The sequence below is a fragment of the Misgurnus anguillicaudatus genome, chromosome 21, assembly GCF_027580225.2.
Source record: "Misgurnus anguillicaudatus chromosome 21, ASM2758022v2, whole genome shotgun sequence".
Taxonomy (NCBI): domain Eukaryota; kingdom Metazoa; phylum Chordata; class Actinopteri; order Cypriniformes; family Cobitidae; genus Misgurnus; species Misgurnus anguillicaudatus.
Window position 1 is genome coordinate 7,266,573 of NC_073357.2, and position 14,532 is coordinate 7,281,104.

A 14,532-nucleotide genomic window follows, 5' to 3' on the forward strand; every position below is an offset into this window, starting at 1 on the left:
TGTATTGTTGGTCTTTGGGAGCATCATTGGTGATGACCCTTTACATGTAAATGATGTGTCTTACCCGTTTCTGCTGGTCATAAAGTCTTTGTCTGTCTTCGTTTATGTCTGTCTTTGGAATTGAAGCATTTCTGGCATTACTCTTTCTTCCCTTCAGTGGCGTTTGCTAGAGCAAAACTTTGCTTGATGTCTCGTCCCGCATCGTACTTCAGACACGAATGATACCTGTATTCATTTGAGTAGATTTGTACTATTATAAGTGGTGAGTGGGACACAAACTATATAAAGGTGGGGTTTATTATAACACAGCTATTTTACTTTCATTCACCACCGTCTCTCATTGGCTATTGTGAAAGCACTGATGTAATCATCCCGATTTTAAAATCCTAAACATGTTTGATTATGTACTAGGCTGTATGATAACTTCTTTAATAATACGATATGCTATACGGTAATACTTTGCGTCAGTATCATCAGTTTCAATTATAAGTAAGCGATAATGTGCGAGCAGCCAGTTGTTATCACAAAAATAAGGTTTTGGGTTAATTTTGGCTTGTTTTACGATAACAGCCTGTACATTATCCCGCTTATTACACTGCTAAACCTGCTTACTTTCTGTTTTAAGAAGTTAAAATGTCACAAACACGCTATTTGGTTTAATAATTAGTAAATATAATGTCATATGTGTTATTAAAAGACATTTAGATAAAATTTTTGTGCTATATTTTAATATTAAACTGTACCTGTCGAAATGATTTGCAGCATCCGGATTATCGCGTGTTATTAGTTTTGAGCGGTTGTTATCTGGGAATAGCAAACCTGCAAATGTCACGACTTGCCAATTAGAATCAAACATTCGAGCCACGTAATAACATTTAATAAAAAATAGTGCTGGGCAAAGATTAATTGCGATTATCGCATACAAAATAAAAGTGATTTTTGGCATAATATATGAGCGTGTATAATTATTATGTACAGCAGGGAAAATAAGTATTTGACACATCAGCATTTTTATTAGTAAGGGAATTTCTAATTGGGCTATTGACACAAAATTTCCACCAGATGTAGCCATCAAGCCAAATATTGAATTCATACACTGCAAAAAATGATTTTCAAGAAAAAAATTACTAATATTTTTGTCCTGCTTTCAGCAAAAACATCCAACAATTCCCAAATCAAGATGCTTCCTCCCGATGAGCAAAACGACCCAAGAAAACAAATCTAGTTTTTAGACCAAAAATATCCAATTTAAGTGATTTTGTGCATAAAACAAGCAAAAAAACTGCCAATGGGGTATGAATTTTTCTTAAATTTTGTGTTTTGTAAGATTTTTTTGCTTACCCCATTGGCAGATTTTTTAAATTAGATATTTTTGGTCTAAAACTAAACTTTTTTTCTCGTGTCGTTTTGCTCATCAAGAAAAGGCATCTAATTTGGGAAGTTTTAGATATTTTACTGAAAACAAGACAAAAATACTAAGAATTTTTTTTCTTGAAGATCATTTTTTGCAGTGTACAAGGAAATCAGAACATTTGGGTATACGGGTTGAGTCGTAGTGAATGGAGTGAACTGACACAGGGAATAAGTATTGAACACATGAAAAGAACAAGGTGCAAAATGGCATAGAAAGACAGGAGATCACCTGAAATCTGTCAGTATTAAGAGAGAAACCCTGCCCCTGACTTCATGATGGGTAAAAGCAAAGAACTCTCTCAAGATCTTCGTAATCTTATTGTTGAATGGGGGAATGGTTATAGGTGCATTTCCAGAATGCTTAATGTTCCTGTGAGCACTGTGGGTGGCCATTATCCGGAAATGGAAAAGAGAATCACTTCACCATAAATTGGCCACGATCAGGTGCTCCACGTAAGATCCCTGTCCGAGACGTCCAAAGAATAATCAGGAAAGTTCTCCAAGAGCCAAGAACCACTCGGGCAGGAACATTTTGAGCATTTGGAGAGGCCTGTGGATTATTGGGAGACTATAGTATGGTCAGATGAAAGCAAAATTGAAATTTTTGGCAGTCATTCTACTCGCCATGTTTGGAGAAGAAATGGCACTGCCCACTACCCGATGAACACCATACCAACAGTTAAGATTGGGGGTGGAAGCATCATGGTTTGGGGCTGCTTTTCAGCAAGGGGTACTGGCAGACTTCATATTATTGAAGGCAGGATGAATGGAGAAATGGACCAGGACATTCTGAATAAACATCTGCTGCCATCTACCAGAAAGCTGAAAATGAAAAGAAGGTGGACAAACACAAGGCCAAGGAAACAATGGAATGGTTTCAAAGAAAGAAAATCAAGTTGCTTGAATGGCCTAGTCAATCAACTGACCTAAATCCCCCCAAAAAAAATCTATGGAGAAAACTGAAGATCAAAGTTCATAAAAGAGGCCCAAGGAACCTTTGAGATTTAAAGACAATTTGTGTGAAAGAATGGGCCAGAATCACTCCTGAGCAATGCAGACGACTGGTCTCTCCATACAAGAGGCGTCTAGAAGCTGTAATCACCAAAAAACGCTTTAGTACAAAGTATTAAATAAATTGTGTTCAATGCTTGTTCCCTGTGTCCTTTGACTTTGTTTGTTGTGACTCAACTTGTGTATTTGAATGTTCTGATTTCTTTGTATGAATGTAATGTTTGGCTTGGTGGCTGCATCTGGTGGAGGTTTTGTGTCATTGGCCCACTTAAAAAAAAAAAAAACCTCTTACTGATAAAAATGCTGATGTGTTAAATACTTATTTTCCCCGCTGTATATATAAATACACACACATTAATGTATGTATTTAAGAAACATTTACATGTGTATATATATTTATTTTTATTTTTATATATTATATATAAATAAAAAAATCTGAAATTAATATATGTATGTGTTTGTGGTTAAATATACATAATAATTACACACAGTACACACAGATATATTATGAACAAAATCACTTTTATGTTGTATGCAATTAATCGCGATTATTTTTTGCCCAGTACTGGTATAACCAACATACGCTGTTTTACATTCTTTCTGAAAATAAAAAGCATCGCTCACTTTGTCTCCCTGTTGTCTTTGCTATCTGCGATTAATAAAATTAACCGGTTTTGGCAAACCAGATTGTTATATGCATACTTCGATATACACATTTTTCAATATTAAGCCGTTTTCCTGGTATTTTATTTATTGAGGTATTTTGCTTTGGGGTATTTTCTGTTTCTTTATGTCTTCCCTACATGTATGTAAAACTTTGCAAAATTAAACTTTCCCCACCTAACAACGCCCTAGTAACTACCCAGAATGGATAAAAGTTAACTTGGAGCACCTGGCAAACGCCACAACTTCTTTAAAAAATGCAAATTCTTGTTGCTCTCCAACTGCACTTATTTGCTGTTCAACTGCACTGCCGTTTTGGTTTCCCATATGTTCAATTTTTCCTACGTCATATTCTGTTGTATAGTAATTTGTCGGTTTGTCTTTACAGGTGCTGGCAACCCCATTTTTCATTTCAGAGCTGAATGCATCTCAGAATGGAAGCCAGAGAGATGGCATCCGAGCGCATGATTCTGTCTCTAACCCATCTCCAGACTCACCTCTCACACATCTAGTTTCAGATGAATGTTATTTGGTTCCAGAAAAGCTCTCGCTAACCCCCAGCAAAAGGGCTTCTTTCCAAACACCACCTTTAGATGCTCAACGCAACAGTTTGCTTTTGTTAATGCCAACATTTGGTGTTGCAGAGACGTCAGACACTCAAAACACTACCACGGGAATTTCCACTTCAATCCCATCACTCATTAATACATCTCCCATTGGCTCAGACACAGAGCTGTCTGAGCCAGGAGACTTTATCTTTACCTTCCAAGAGCCAGATAACATTTCTCTGCATCAGTCATCACCAGAGACATCCAAAACACTTGCATGTGATACCTCAGGATCCGCAGAACCTAAAAATGTTGCCCAGTCGAGCGTTACGTTGTCCTTTACAGACCCCTCACCAGTGTTAGACTCCACCCCCTTACCCTGTAGTTCTTCTTCACATTCCTCTTTGACACCCCCTGGAACACCCTCTTTATTCGAGAAAGTTAATTCCTCAACCCCCTCCTGCGCAAATAGCAATCAATTACCCAAAACCAACTCGACCCCAGAATTCCTGTTAAACACCAGCCAAATTCTGCGGTCCCCTTCGGTAAGCCCCACTCCTGAACGAATGATCGAATGCACAATTACCCAACTCTCGACCGAGAACCTTTCTCCAAAACATACCCAGGCCAGACTGAGTTCAGCTTCTCTGTCTGAAGAGTTCAAAACTATTTTACCCCCCAATGATTCATCTAGGTCTTCTAATGCCACGTGTTACATCTCAAGCATGTGATAATGCTTTCACAGATACATCTACAGCCCAAACGCATGTGCACAATTCACTGCCAAAATCTTCTTTGGGCGTCTGGGGTGTCACCCTATTTCTTTCTGCAGGTTTATGTGCTTTGCCCTGTCGGTTGTTTTCTAACTTGCTTGGTTTTAGTTTCAGCCGGATTTCCTCCTCCGTGTGCCTCGAGTCCAGGAAACGTCTTAACGCTCTTTTTCTTCCTCACTTCGTGTTTTGTTCTTGCTCGTGGAGGTGGATAAACCCTTGTCAGCTCTTTGTGATGGGCAGCAATGTTTCTTCACCCTGCTTGGTGTTTTTTTGGCATTGGTGGTGGTGGGGTACAAACATAATTTAAAAATAATGAAAATTAAAGTCCATGTCATTTCACTCTCATATGGCTATGAAGGAAAATGTCCTATAAAGCATAAAGACCCAAAAAGCGATGCTTAAAGGGATAATTCACCCAAAAATGAAAATTCTGTCATTTTCTCATTCTCATATTATTTTAAACATGTATGATTTTTTTTCTGATGAGCACAGAGGAGGATATTTTGGTAGATGATGGTAAGCACACAGCTTATTGGAACCACACTGCAAAAGATTATTTTCAAGAAAAAAAATTCTTAGTTTTCAGTAAAAATATCAAAAAATTCTTAAATTAAGATGCTTTTTCTTGATAAGCAAAACAACCCAAGAAAATAAATCTAGTTTTTAGATCAAAAAGATCAAATTTAAGTGATTTTGTGCATAAAACAAGCAAACAAATCTTCCAATGGGGTAAGCAAATTTTTCTTGAATTTTTCTTGAATTTAGTGTTTAAGAAAAATGTTCAAGATTTTTTTGCTTGTTTTATGCACAAAATCACTTACATTTGATATTTTTGGTCTAAAAACTAGACTTATTTTCTTGGGTCGTTTTGCTTATCAAGAAAAAGCATCTTGATTTGAGAATTTTTGGATGTTTTTACTGAAAACAAGACAGAAATACTAAGAATTTTTTTCTTGAAAATCATTTTTTGCAGTGCATTGACTTCCATAGTAGGAAAACAATATTTAAGGACGTATTGTGAAGATATTTTGATAATGATGTTAAGCACACAGTTGACGGTACCCATTGAATGTCATTGTTTTGTTTTTCCTACTATGGAAGTCAATGGGTGCCATCAGCTGTGTGCTTGCAGTCATTTATCGGAATGTCTTCTTTTGTGTTCATCAGAAAAAAGAAAATCATACACGAGGATGAGAACATTTTTGGGTAACTATCCCTTTAAGATCTGAAGCCAATTAAAAATCTTCTTTTGCCTTGCAGCTCTCATATCTCATTAACACATCTTTATTTATAAAACTTGCCTTGACGATGATGTCACGTGCCAGTGATGTCATAACACTGCAGGTTTGAATATGCAGAAGAGGTGAAATATCTAACATTTCAAGATTTGCCAAGTTAATGCTAAAATGATGTTACATGCAGTTCACATGCTTTTTCTTTCAATAATGACTCTTATTCAGCATTTCTATCATAGTGGACTGTGTAATAATGTGTGTCTAGCAGCTTGTTCTTGATTTGAGGCTTGTGACATGGCATCATATTCATGTTTATACTGTATGACATCATCACTGACTGAAAGTTTAAACATACTTAACATGGCTAACTACTTTTATTTACATAAGTTAACAGATGTAAGTTTTTTTTGTACATTGTGTCATGTGTAATTATTTTATTGTTTCATGCACGTTTACCGCTGTTTCATTGTCTTTAGTTTACACCATTGCATGTATTTAATTCTAACGCCATTCATATTCATATGTTTAATAATAATAATAATAATAAAAATAGCATCATCACTTTTGTGAAATGGACTTGGTGTGTGTTTGGTTGCCACTACCTCATATTTGTTTTACTTGACGCACCATACAGCTGACTTTTATTTGTTGTAATTCAAAACATTTCAAAAGGCTTTTGAATATTGGGGCGTGGAAGATAAAATATGACATTTGTATCAAGCACCACTTACAAAATGAAGTGAATAAGAATGTATCGTCTTTTATAAAGTCTTCCTGGTTTGTTTACAAATTTTGATGGTTCATCCAAAAATGATAATTTATTGATCAACCAGGGATTTGTTTATTTGTTTATTTTGATGTTCCAAATAAATTAAGATATGCTCACAACTTATATCATGAAATTGTTGTTGTTTTTTTCAGTGTAAAATGTTTAAAGGGACACTCCACTTTTTTAAAATATGCTAATTTTTCAGCTCCCCTAGAGTTAAACATTTGATTTTTACCGTTTTGGAATCCATTCAGCTGATCTCCGGGTCTGGCGCTGGCACTTTTGGCATGGCTTGGGACAATCCATTGAATCTGATTAGACCATTAGCATTGCGCTAAAAAATAACCAAAGAGTTTGGATATTTTTCCTGTTTGAAACTTGACTCTTCTGAAGTTACATTGTGTACTAAAACCGACAGAAAATTAAAAGCTGCGATTTTCTCGGCAGATATGGTTAGGAACTATACTCTCATTCCGACATAATCAAGGACTTTGCTGCCGTAACATGGCTGCAGCAGGCGTAATGACTGAAAATAGTCCCCTGCCATTGAAAGTTACTAAGGGGACTATTTTTGGCTGCTGTTTAATGTCATTGCGCCTCCTGCAGTCATGATGCAGCAGCAAAGTCCTTGATTGTTACGCCAGAATGAGAGTGTAGTTCCTGGCCATATCTGCCTAGAAAATCGCAGCTTTTGGTTTTCCGTCGGTTTTAGTACACGATGTAACTGCAGAAGAGTCAAGATTTAAATAGAAAAAATATCAAAACTCTGGTTATTTTTAGTGCGAAGCTAATGTTCTAATCAGATTCAATGGATTGTGCTAAGCTACGCTAAAAGTGGTAGCACCAGACCCGGAGATCTAACTATTGTCAGTTTCATATTTTTTGTCCTCTCTCACGTTTTCTTTCCCTCTGCGCCCCACAGGTGTTGGAAAACTATAATAAAGGAAAGACGGCTTTATTGTCTGCTGCTAAGATAATGGTCAGTCCTACAGAAGTGGACTTGAATCCAGAAACGATTTTCCTCGATGCCTCAAATTCACTACAGCCCACGCCTGCTGCACAACACCGCAGAAACAGTAGTGTCCGGTGAGTTCAATCAAGGGCCAATCAGAGCACGCTTATGAAATTATTAAACTGACCAATCAGAATATGCTTATGTGACGTCAAAATACGAGCGCAAATGTAGGTTTTCAGAAGAAAACATCCAATTCATTTTCTCTGTAGATAACATATGAAGAGCTCAGATGCAAAACCCTCTAATGCGGCGTTCACACCAGGCGCGGTAGAGGTGTCAAGCACGAGTGATTTCAATGTTAAGCATGCAAAAATCTCCACTTTTAAAAAGTCTGAATAAAGGTAAAATGCTTATAAATCAGTTAATATCCTAAAATATCTGATAAAGCTTCTATAACCGGTAAAAAAAAACTCAAGTGCAGCTTGACGTGCGCACATCGTAATTCATCCAATTTTTCTTCCGTGCACTTAGAGGACTTCGCTAAAAAAAATCGTTTAGCCGTTTAACGGATTCTGCCAACTTAGCAGTATTTATGAATGGCTGAAGCCAGGATTAAGCAGATTTGAAGGGAAAGTATTTCATGAACGTATAATACGTTCCGAGAGCATTCGGCCAATATCATTATCTCATTTTAACAGAGGTGCTGTTTAGCGGCTTTTGCATCTGAGCGCTTCATATTATGTCTGACCTATGAGCTATGATGACCTCAGACATTAGCCAAAGATACACTATACACATCTGTAGTAACCACATACATCAGAATTCTTTATACATCATTTCCGCCATTTATAATTTTTTATCACCGTGCTTTTTAATATATTTAATATAAATAAGGGTTTTGAGGAACTGATTCATGGTTTCAACCTCCTTATTTTTTTTTAAATGAATGCGAATAATTATTTTTTTAGTTTTAAGCATTACCCCTGTTAATTTGAGCACTAAATTGATTTTCTTTGGGTGTCATTTTATTTCATTTTAACACTATTGCCTGTGCTTCTCACTCATGCTGACTGCAGAGGTACCATGTATGGTAGTATTCAGTTTCCCCCTCGTCCTCTCTGGTTCAGTAGAACAACGCAGAATAGACGTTAGACACTTTGGTGTTGCCTAACTTGAATAATCCCTCTTATTTCCTCTTTCTAGTTGACCCTTTTCTTTCCTACCCCCTATGCTCTGCTCTTTTAAATGTGCTGAATATGTTTTATGTTTTTTAATTATGAGAAATGGATGACTACTTTGCATTATTAATGATTTTTTTTGTCCTGCTGTTTTTTTCTTCCATTATACCCCCCCCCCCCCATTTCATCACATGTTTTGAATACATCGACTTTTCATTCATTTCTTCTTTACATACTCAATTTTCCATCTTTTGTCCATTTGGTGTTTTTTTATTGTACACATATTTATTCATTCTAATTCATGTGTTTTCTGTTGCCTTCTCACCCATATTCCTTTAATTTGTTATGACCTTCTGCCCTTATCCTTATTTTTTGTCACGTTACCCTCCTCATGCGCCCCCCTCCTCTCCTGTCCTATTCTAGTTCCTGTGCCCGCTCTGAGATCTCGCTGGATGGCTTCTCGGAGTGTCCACCTCCTCCAGTACCTGTGGTGCTGACTGGAGCTCGTGAGCGATTGACCGTGGAGCTTCGGGAGCGAAAAGCTCCACTAGCCATTATGGAGAGTCTGTCCGACGCCGAATCCATCTATAGCTTGGACTCTCGGCGGTCCTCCGCTGCCCTGAGGGGCTCACCCTGTCTGGGGAGTCTACCTTTCCCGTTGGATGCCCCTATCCCAGAAGAGAACCCTTCGCTTAGCTCCCGCACAGAGCTGCTGGCTGCGGACGGCTTGAGCCAGGGTGCGGAGGACCATGAGCTGGGGGAAGATGGTCCCTATTACCATACCCCACCAAAACTGACTGTACCATCTAACGATGCGCATTATCTCCCTGTCCGTGTGCGCAACAGTGGCCATTTCTCATCCCTTTCACTTGGGCAGAAAACGGAAGATCAGCCTGCCAGCCAGGGCTCGAACTTCCGCCCATCTTCAGAAACACCTGTGGCTTGTCAGCCATCAGAAGTTTCAACTGCTCAAGAATCCCTCCCTGTAGCATCTCGGACTGGTTCAAAGCAAGAAAGACTTAGCGAATTGGCCGAGGAAACAGAGGTTGAAAAGGAAGAAGTCAAAGTAGAAATGTCCCAGGTTCCGCCACTGTCCAATGGAACCCCCAGTCAGGCGGTCCTGGAGTTTGCCCAATACCTGGACTCCCTGTTTAGACTCGACGGCAGCAGCTCTCCACCTCTCGAGTTGTCCGATGCGGAATCTGAGTCTGGACGTGGATCATACAGTCAGGCTGAGGGAAACCGTGGGGACCAACTTGTGAAAAACTCTGACAAGGATAGGCAGCTACTGGCCAGAGCGACCATAGAGCCCAATTTGGTTCCCAAGCCCCCTCGCACCTTCGCGGGCTCAGCTGACCCCTCCTCCGGCATCTCTCTTTCTCCATCTTTCCCTCTCTCCTCTTCTGGAGAACTCAATGATCTCTCTCCTCCCGATGGAGTGCTACCATCAGTCATCCATACTTTACGAACTTCTGCTGCTAGTCCCAACTGCAAGGAAACAGCATTGGCCTCTATGGTTTAGCGTTCTACTGTCCTCGCCGTATCTCAACGTATCACTTCCCTTGTATCTATTTATTTTACCCCACAGTTTCCTTTCCTACACCCGATGGGTCCCTTATCCTTGCGTTTTCTGAACCGATTGTAAAAAACGTGCATGCGTAGTAACGCAGTCCAAGACTTCCAGACTTATGGACCACAAAGGATTCGTAAAGAACAGGAGACCTCATTTTGTACTATCGTTACACATATCTGCTGAATTCATTGTGTTTTGTGCATCAGCATAACGAAGTGTCCTATTCGTTGCCTGCAGCATACGAGGTGCTGAGCGGCTCCTTCACTCCAAGGATGTTGCTTGCATGTCTAGAGGCTTGCACAAATGACCCTACTTTCACATTCAATTCAATGTTATGATTATGTTTACATTGAAGCCACAGAACACCAAGCTATCACGGAGGTTGGGGGTTCTTTACAAGCGAAATACAGGGATGGGTAAAAAGGGACGACTAACTAACTTAAACGAGTTTCGGGTTGGGAGCACACAAGCAGCTGTGGGGTTTATTTCCTCAGGACTTTCGAGAACGTAAAATGGGACCGTTTCGTCTCGGACGAAGGATAATAAATTGCAAAAATGAATTTCGTTGGATTGTACTTTATAATTTTTTTTTTATTGAAGATTGTGTGGAATGTCCTGCTGAGTATGTTTTAGTGGTGGCACTGATGGTTGGTGAACATCTACGAGTTATGTGCATGAGAAAATACTGTATGGTCGTGTAAAACGTTTTAATTTAGCTAATTTCGTCATCTCTTATTTACAAAAATCCACTTTATTTAAGCATGCAAGTTTTATATCGTTTTATTCACCCTATTGCCAAAAACGTCAACTATTAATGTTAGAATTCTGTGAAATTAATATATGGTAATAATTATTTATTTTTACAACCCACTGCCCAGAAATGCAAACGACTTCAAGAGATACCAGGCTTGACCAATCACAAAACGCACCCTTTAAATGGCTCGTCTGACTCTCTCACACAGTTAAGGAAAGTTTCATCTCATTCAGTAGGTTATGGGTATGGCGTGCAATCCGTAGCAAAATATACAGTAAGCATAGAGATTTTCAGGAGATCTCACCTGCATTTTTTAAAAATCATTTCTACTGTTGTTGCTATATAACGATAAAAAAGTGGTTTATCTCGACAACAAAATATTTTAATAACTCGGACTTACTTTTATATATTGTTTCAGGTTGGAGTGTTTGAGTTTTGGGTTGTTGCGTGAAAAAGTACAGTAGTGTTTCTTTCACAGCTCGCAAATGTGTCGAGTGACTTTTATTTTGTATGCTGTTGAAAATTATTTGACTTAATTTAATTGCATGGAGTAATTTCAATTCACAGATTATTACGTTGTGCATGTGACGCATAATCAAACATATTACTTTTTCAAGTTTTGCTTTTCTGTATGCAAGTTACATAGCAAAAACATTTTCTGCGACTCTTGTTAGATGCCTTCATAAGTTTATAAGCTGTGACTGCTGTACTTTTTCACAGGGTTATGTATAGCACTGCCTTTTCACGTGAGTGTAAATACTTGTCTTGTTTCAAGTTGTTGTGTTTAAAAAAGATCAATGAAACTTAACAATAAAAATCTCTATTATGTATCATAGTGACTTTATCTCAAATGTATAGTTATATTGATATATATATATATACAATAAATTATAAATAAAGAATGACTCTTCAGGAATGAAAAATCTGATACTGTGGCCATATATTGACTAGAAAATATATAATGATTCAGCCATCATAAGTCTTTAACACAAAGTGAATGTATTTAAATGCACACACTTACACTGCCCTGCCTGTTACAGAATAAACCATACAAATCTCAGACTGACTGACCGATATTTCTCTTGTCTTTATTTATTAAGAGATTTGTGTTAATTACAAAAATGGTCCCAAGCCTCACCTTTAAAGGGTACATTAATTTTTTAAGATGTCAAATACATCTTTGGGGTCCCCAGAGTACGTATGTGATGTATTAGCTCAAAATAGATCATTTATTATAAATAGGGACGCTTAAGCATTAATCGCGATTAATCTATAGCAGAGTGGAGGTTTTTGTTTGCGTCGTGTATGTGTGGGAACTGTGTATAATAATTGTGTATATATAGATATGCACATATTCATGTATAATTTTAAGAAAAAAATATATTTATATATTATATATAATATAAATTATACCTAACAAATGTATAAACACATCTTAACATTTCTTAAATATATACATGCATGTGTGTGCATTTATCTATACAAAGTAATTATACACAGTTCACACGCATATATGACGTAAACAAAAACTTTTATTCTGCTTTAGATTAATCGTTATGCATCCCTAATTATAACCATCTAAAATTGTCACTTTGTAGGTATGCAAATGAGCTGATCTCTGCACTAAATGTCAGTGTTGTAGTTGGATAGTGCAGATTAAGGGGCGGTATTGTCCCCTTTTGACAAATTTCAATGACTTCATGCTTGCAAAGAATAGTTTATCAAAACTACGTTGCTGGGTTGTTCTTTTCTTACATTTTCTAGGTTGATAAAAGCTCTGGGGACTTAATTAATCTTGGAAAAAGTCAGATTTTCATGATATGTGCCATTAAAAACTTTACTTTTTAAAAGGGTCCAGCTAGCCATGGGCGGTATATATCTGTATTTTTTTGCTGCGAGATATGTGACAATACCGTCTGTATTCCTTTATTGCAACAAAAGATCTGCCAGAAATGTGCACTGATCAGCTTGCATGTTGTGCAGCTGTATATTAAAAACCATGTCTTGAATTTTATATACATCATACAGTGTTTTAATAAAGGGGTTTGACTTGCGTGTAAACATTTATTTCATCTTGTAAAAAACACCAAGATATTGTTCATTTACTGTAATCCATCCCAAAATTATCGAGATGGGAATTTAGGTCAGTGTTGCCCAATGTTGGGTGTAACTAGTTACTAAGTAATTAGTTACTGTAATTTAATTACTTTTCCTTTGAAAAAGTAAAGTAAGGGATTACTTTTATTTTTCTTGTAATCTAATTACAGTTACTTCTGATGTAACTAAATACTGTGTATGGACTGTAAAACAATTATGCATACTATAATACAATAGTGGATTTGACATGGTTTTAGTTTACAATTGTCACAATTAACTGGTTAATTATTAGCATTATTAATAATTAGATGGCTGTTTATAAAAACTTAATAACACATATTAATGCCTGATTCTGCAAAACCTTATTCTACATCCTTAACCCTCCCCATTTCTACCAATACTTAAAATGAACAACTTCTTTGGTATTAATATGCAGTAGTTGGAGTATATTGAGGCAAAAGTAGTTAATAGTTAGTTTATAGAGAGAATTAAGTGGGACCAGAATAATTGATGTACTTTTATATATTATTTCTTCAAGCCATTTCAAGCCTATCCTTGTATAATGTACTAAATAGGATTTCAAAGTAATTAGTAATAAGTAATTAAATACTTTTTGGAGAGAGTATTTGTAAAGTAATCTAATTACATGATTAAAGATGTAATTAGTAACTAGTAATTAATTACTTTTTTTGAGTAACTTACCCAACACTGGTATCGCCCAGCCTTAGGTATTATTTTCAAGAAAAAATGTTCTTAGTATTTTTGTCTTGTTTTCAGTCAAAATATCTAAAAATTCTTAAATTAAGATGCTTTTTCTTGTTGAGCAAAATGACCCAAGAAAAAAGGTCTAGTTTTTGGACGAAAAATATCAAATTTAAGTGATTTTGTGCATAAAACAAGCAAAAAAATTTGCCAATGTGGTAAGCAAAAAATCTTGGACATTTTTTTAAACACTAAATTCAAGAAGAAATCAAGAAAAATGTGCTTACCCCATTGGCAGTTTTTTTTTTTTTTTGCTTGTTTTATGCACAAAATCACTTATATTTGATATTTTTGGTTTTAAAACTAGACTTATTTTCTTGGGTCGTTTTTCTCATCAAGAAAAAGCATCTTAATTGAAGAATTTTTAGATAATTTAACTGAAAACAAGACAAAAATACTAAGAACTTTTTTTCTTGAAAATCTTTTTTTGCAGTGTAGGGACTATTTTTTGAAAATGTCTTCGGATAGTGTTCATTAAAGTTAAGTGGGTGTAGCAGGCCTTGGTATTTTTTACTGTTGATCCCATGATCATGGAAAACCTGAAGTTTATTTACAAAGTTACAGTTAATGGAGATTTTGTCGCTGTTAGTACAAAAATAATTTACTTTCAAACAATCCTATGAGCGGAGTTGAAAATCTGTTTTCAAAGGTACACCGGTCACCGACTATGAAGACTTGCACCCTTCAATACTTTATATTTGCCTTCAACTACTAAAATTCCTTAATACACTGCAAAAAATGATTTTCAAGAAAAAAATTCTTGGTGTTTTTGTCTGGTTTTCATTAAAAAATCTAAAAATT

At 36.7% G+C, this 14,532-nt stretch overlaps 1 protein-coding gene across 1 annotated transcript in view; it reads left to right on the plus strand.

Annotated features, from left to right (window-relative positions):
- dagla (diacylglycerol lipase, alpha) overlaps positions 1–11,942 on the plus strand; it is a 73,649-nt gene extending 61,707 nt beyond the window's left edge. The window contains exons 19-20 of the mRNA XM_055183023.2: positions 7,335–7,498; positions 8,969–11,942. Coding sequence (XP_055038998.2) covers positions 7,335–7,498; positions 8,969–10,067 — 1,263 coding nt within the window. The 3' untranslated portion in view covers positions 10,068–11,942. The remainder of the gene's footprint in view (positions 1–7,334; positions 7,499–8,968) is intronic.
- The last annotated feature ends 2,590 nt before the right edge of the window (positions 11,943–14,532 follow it).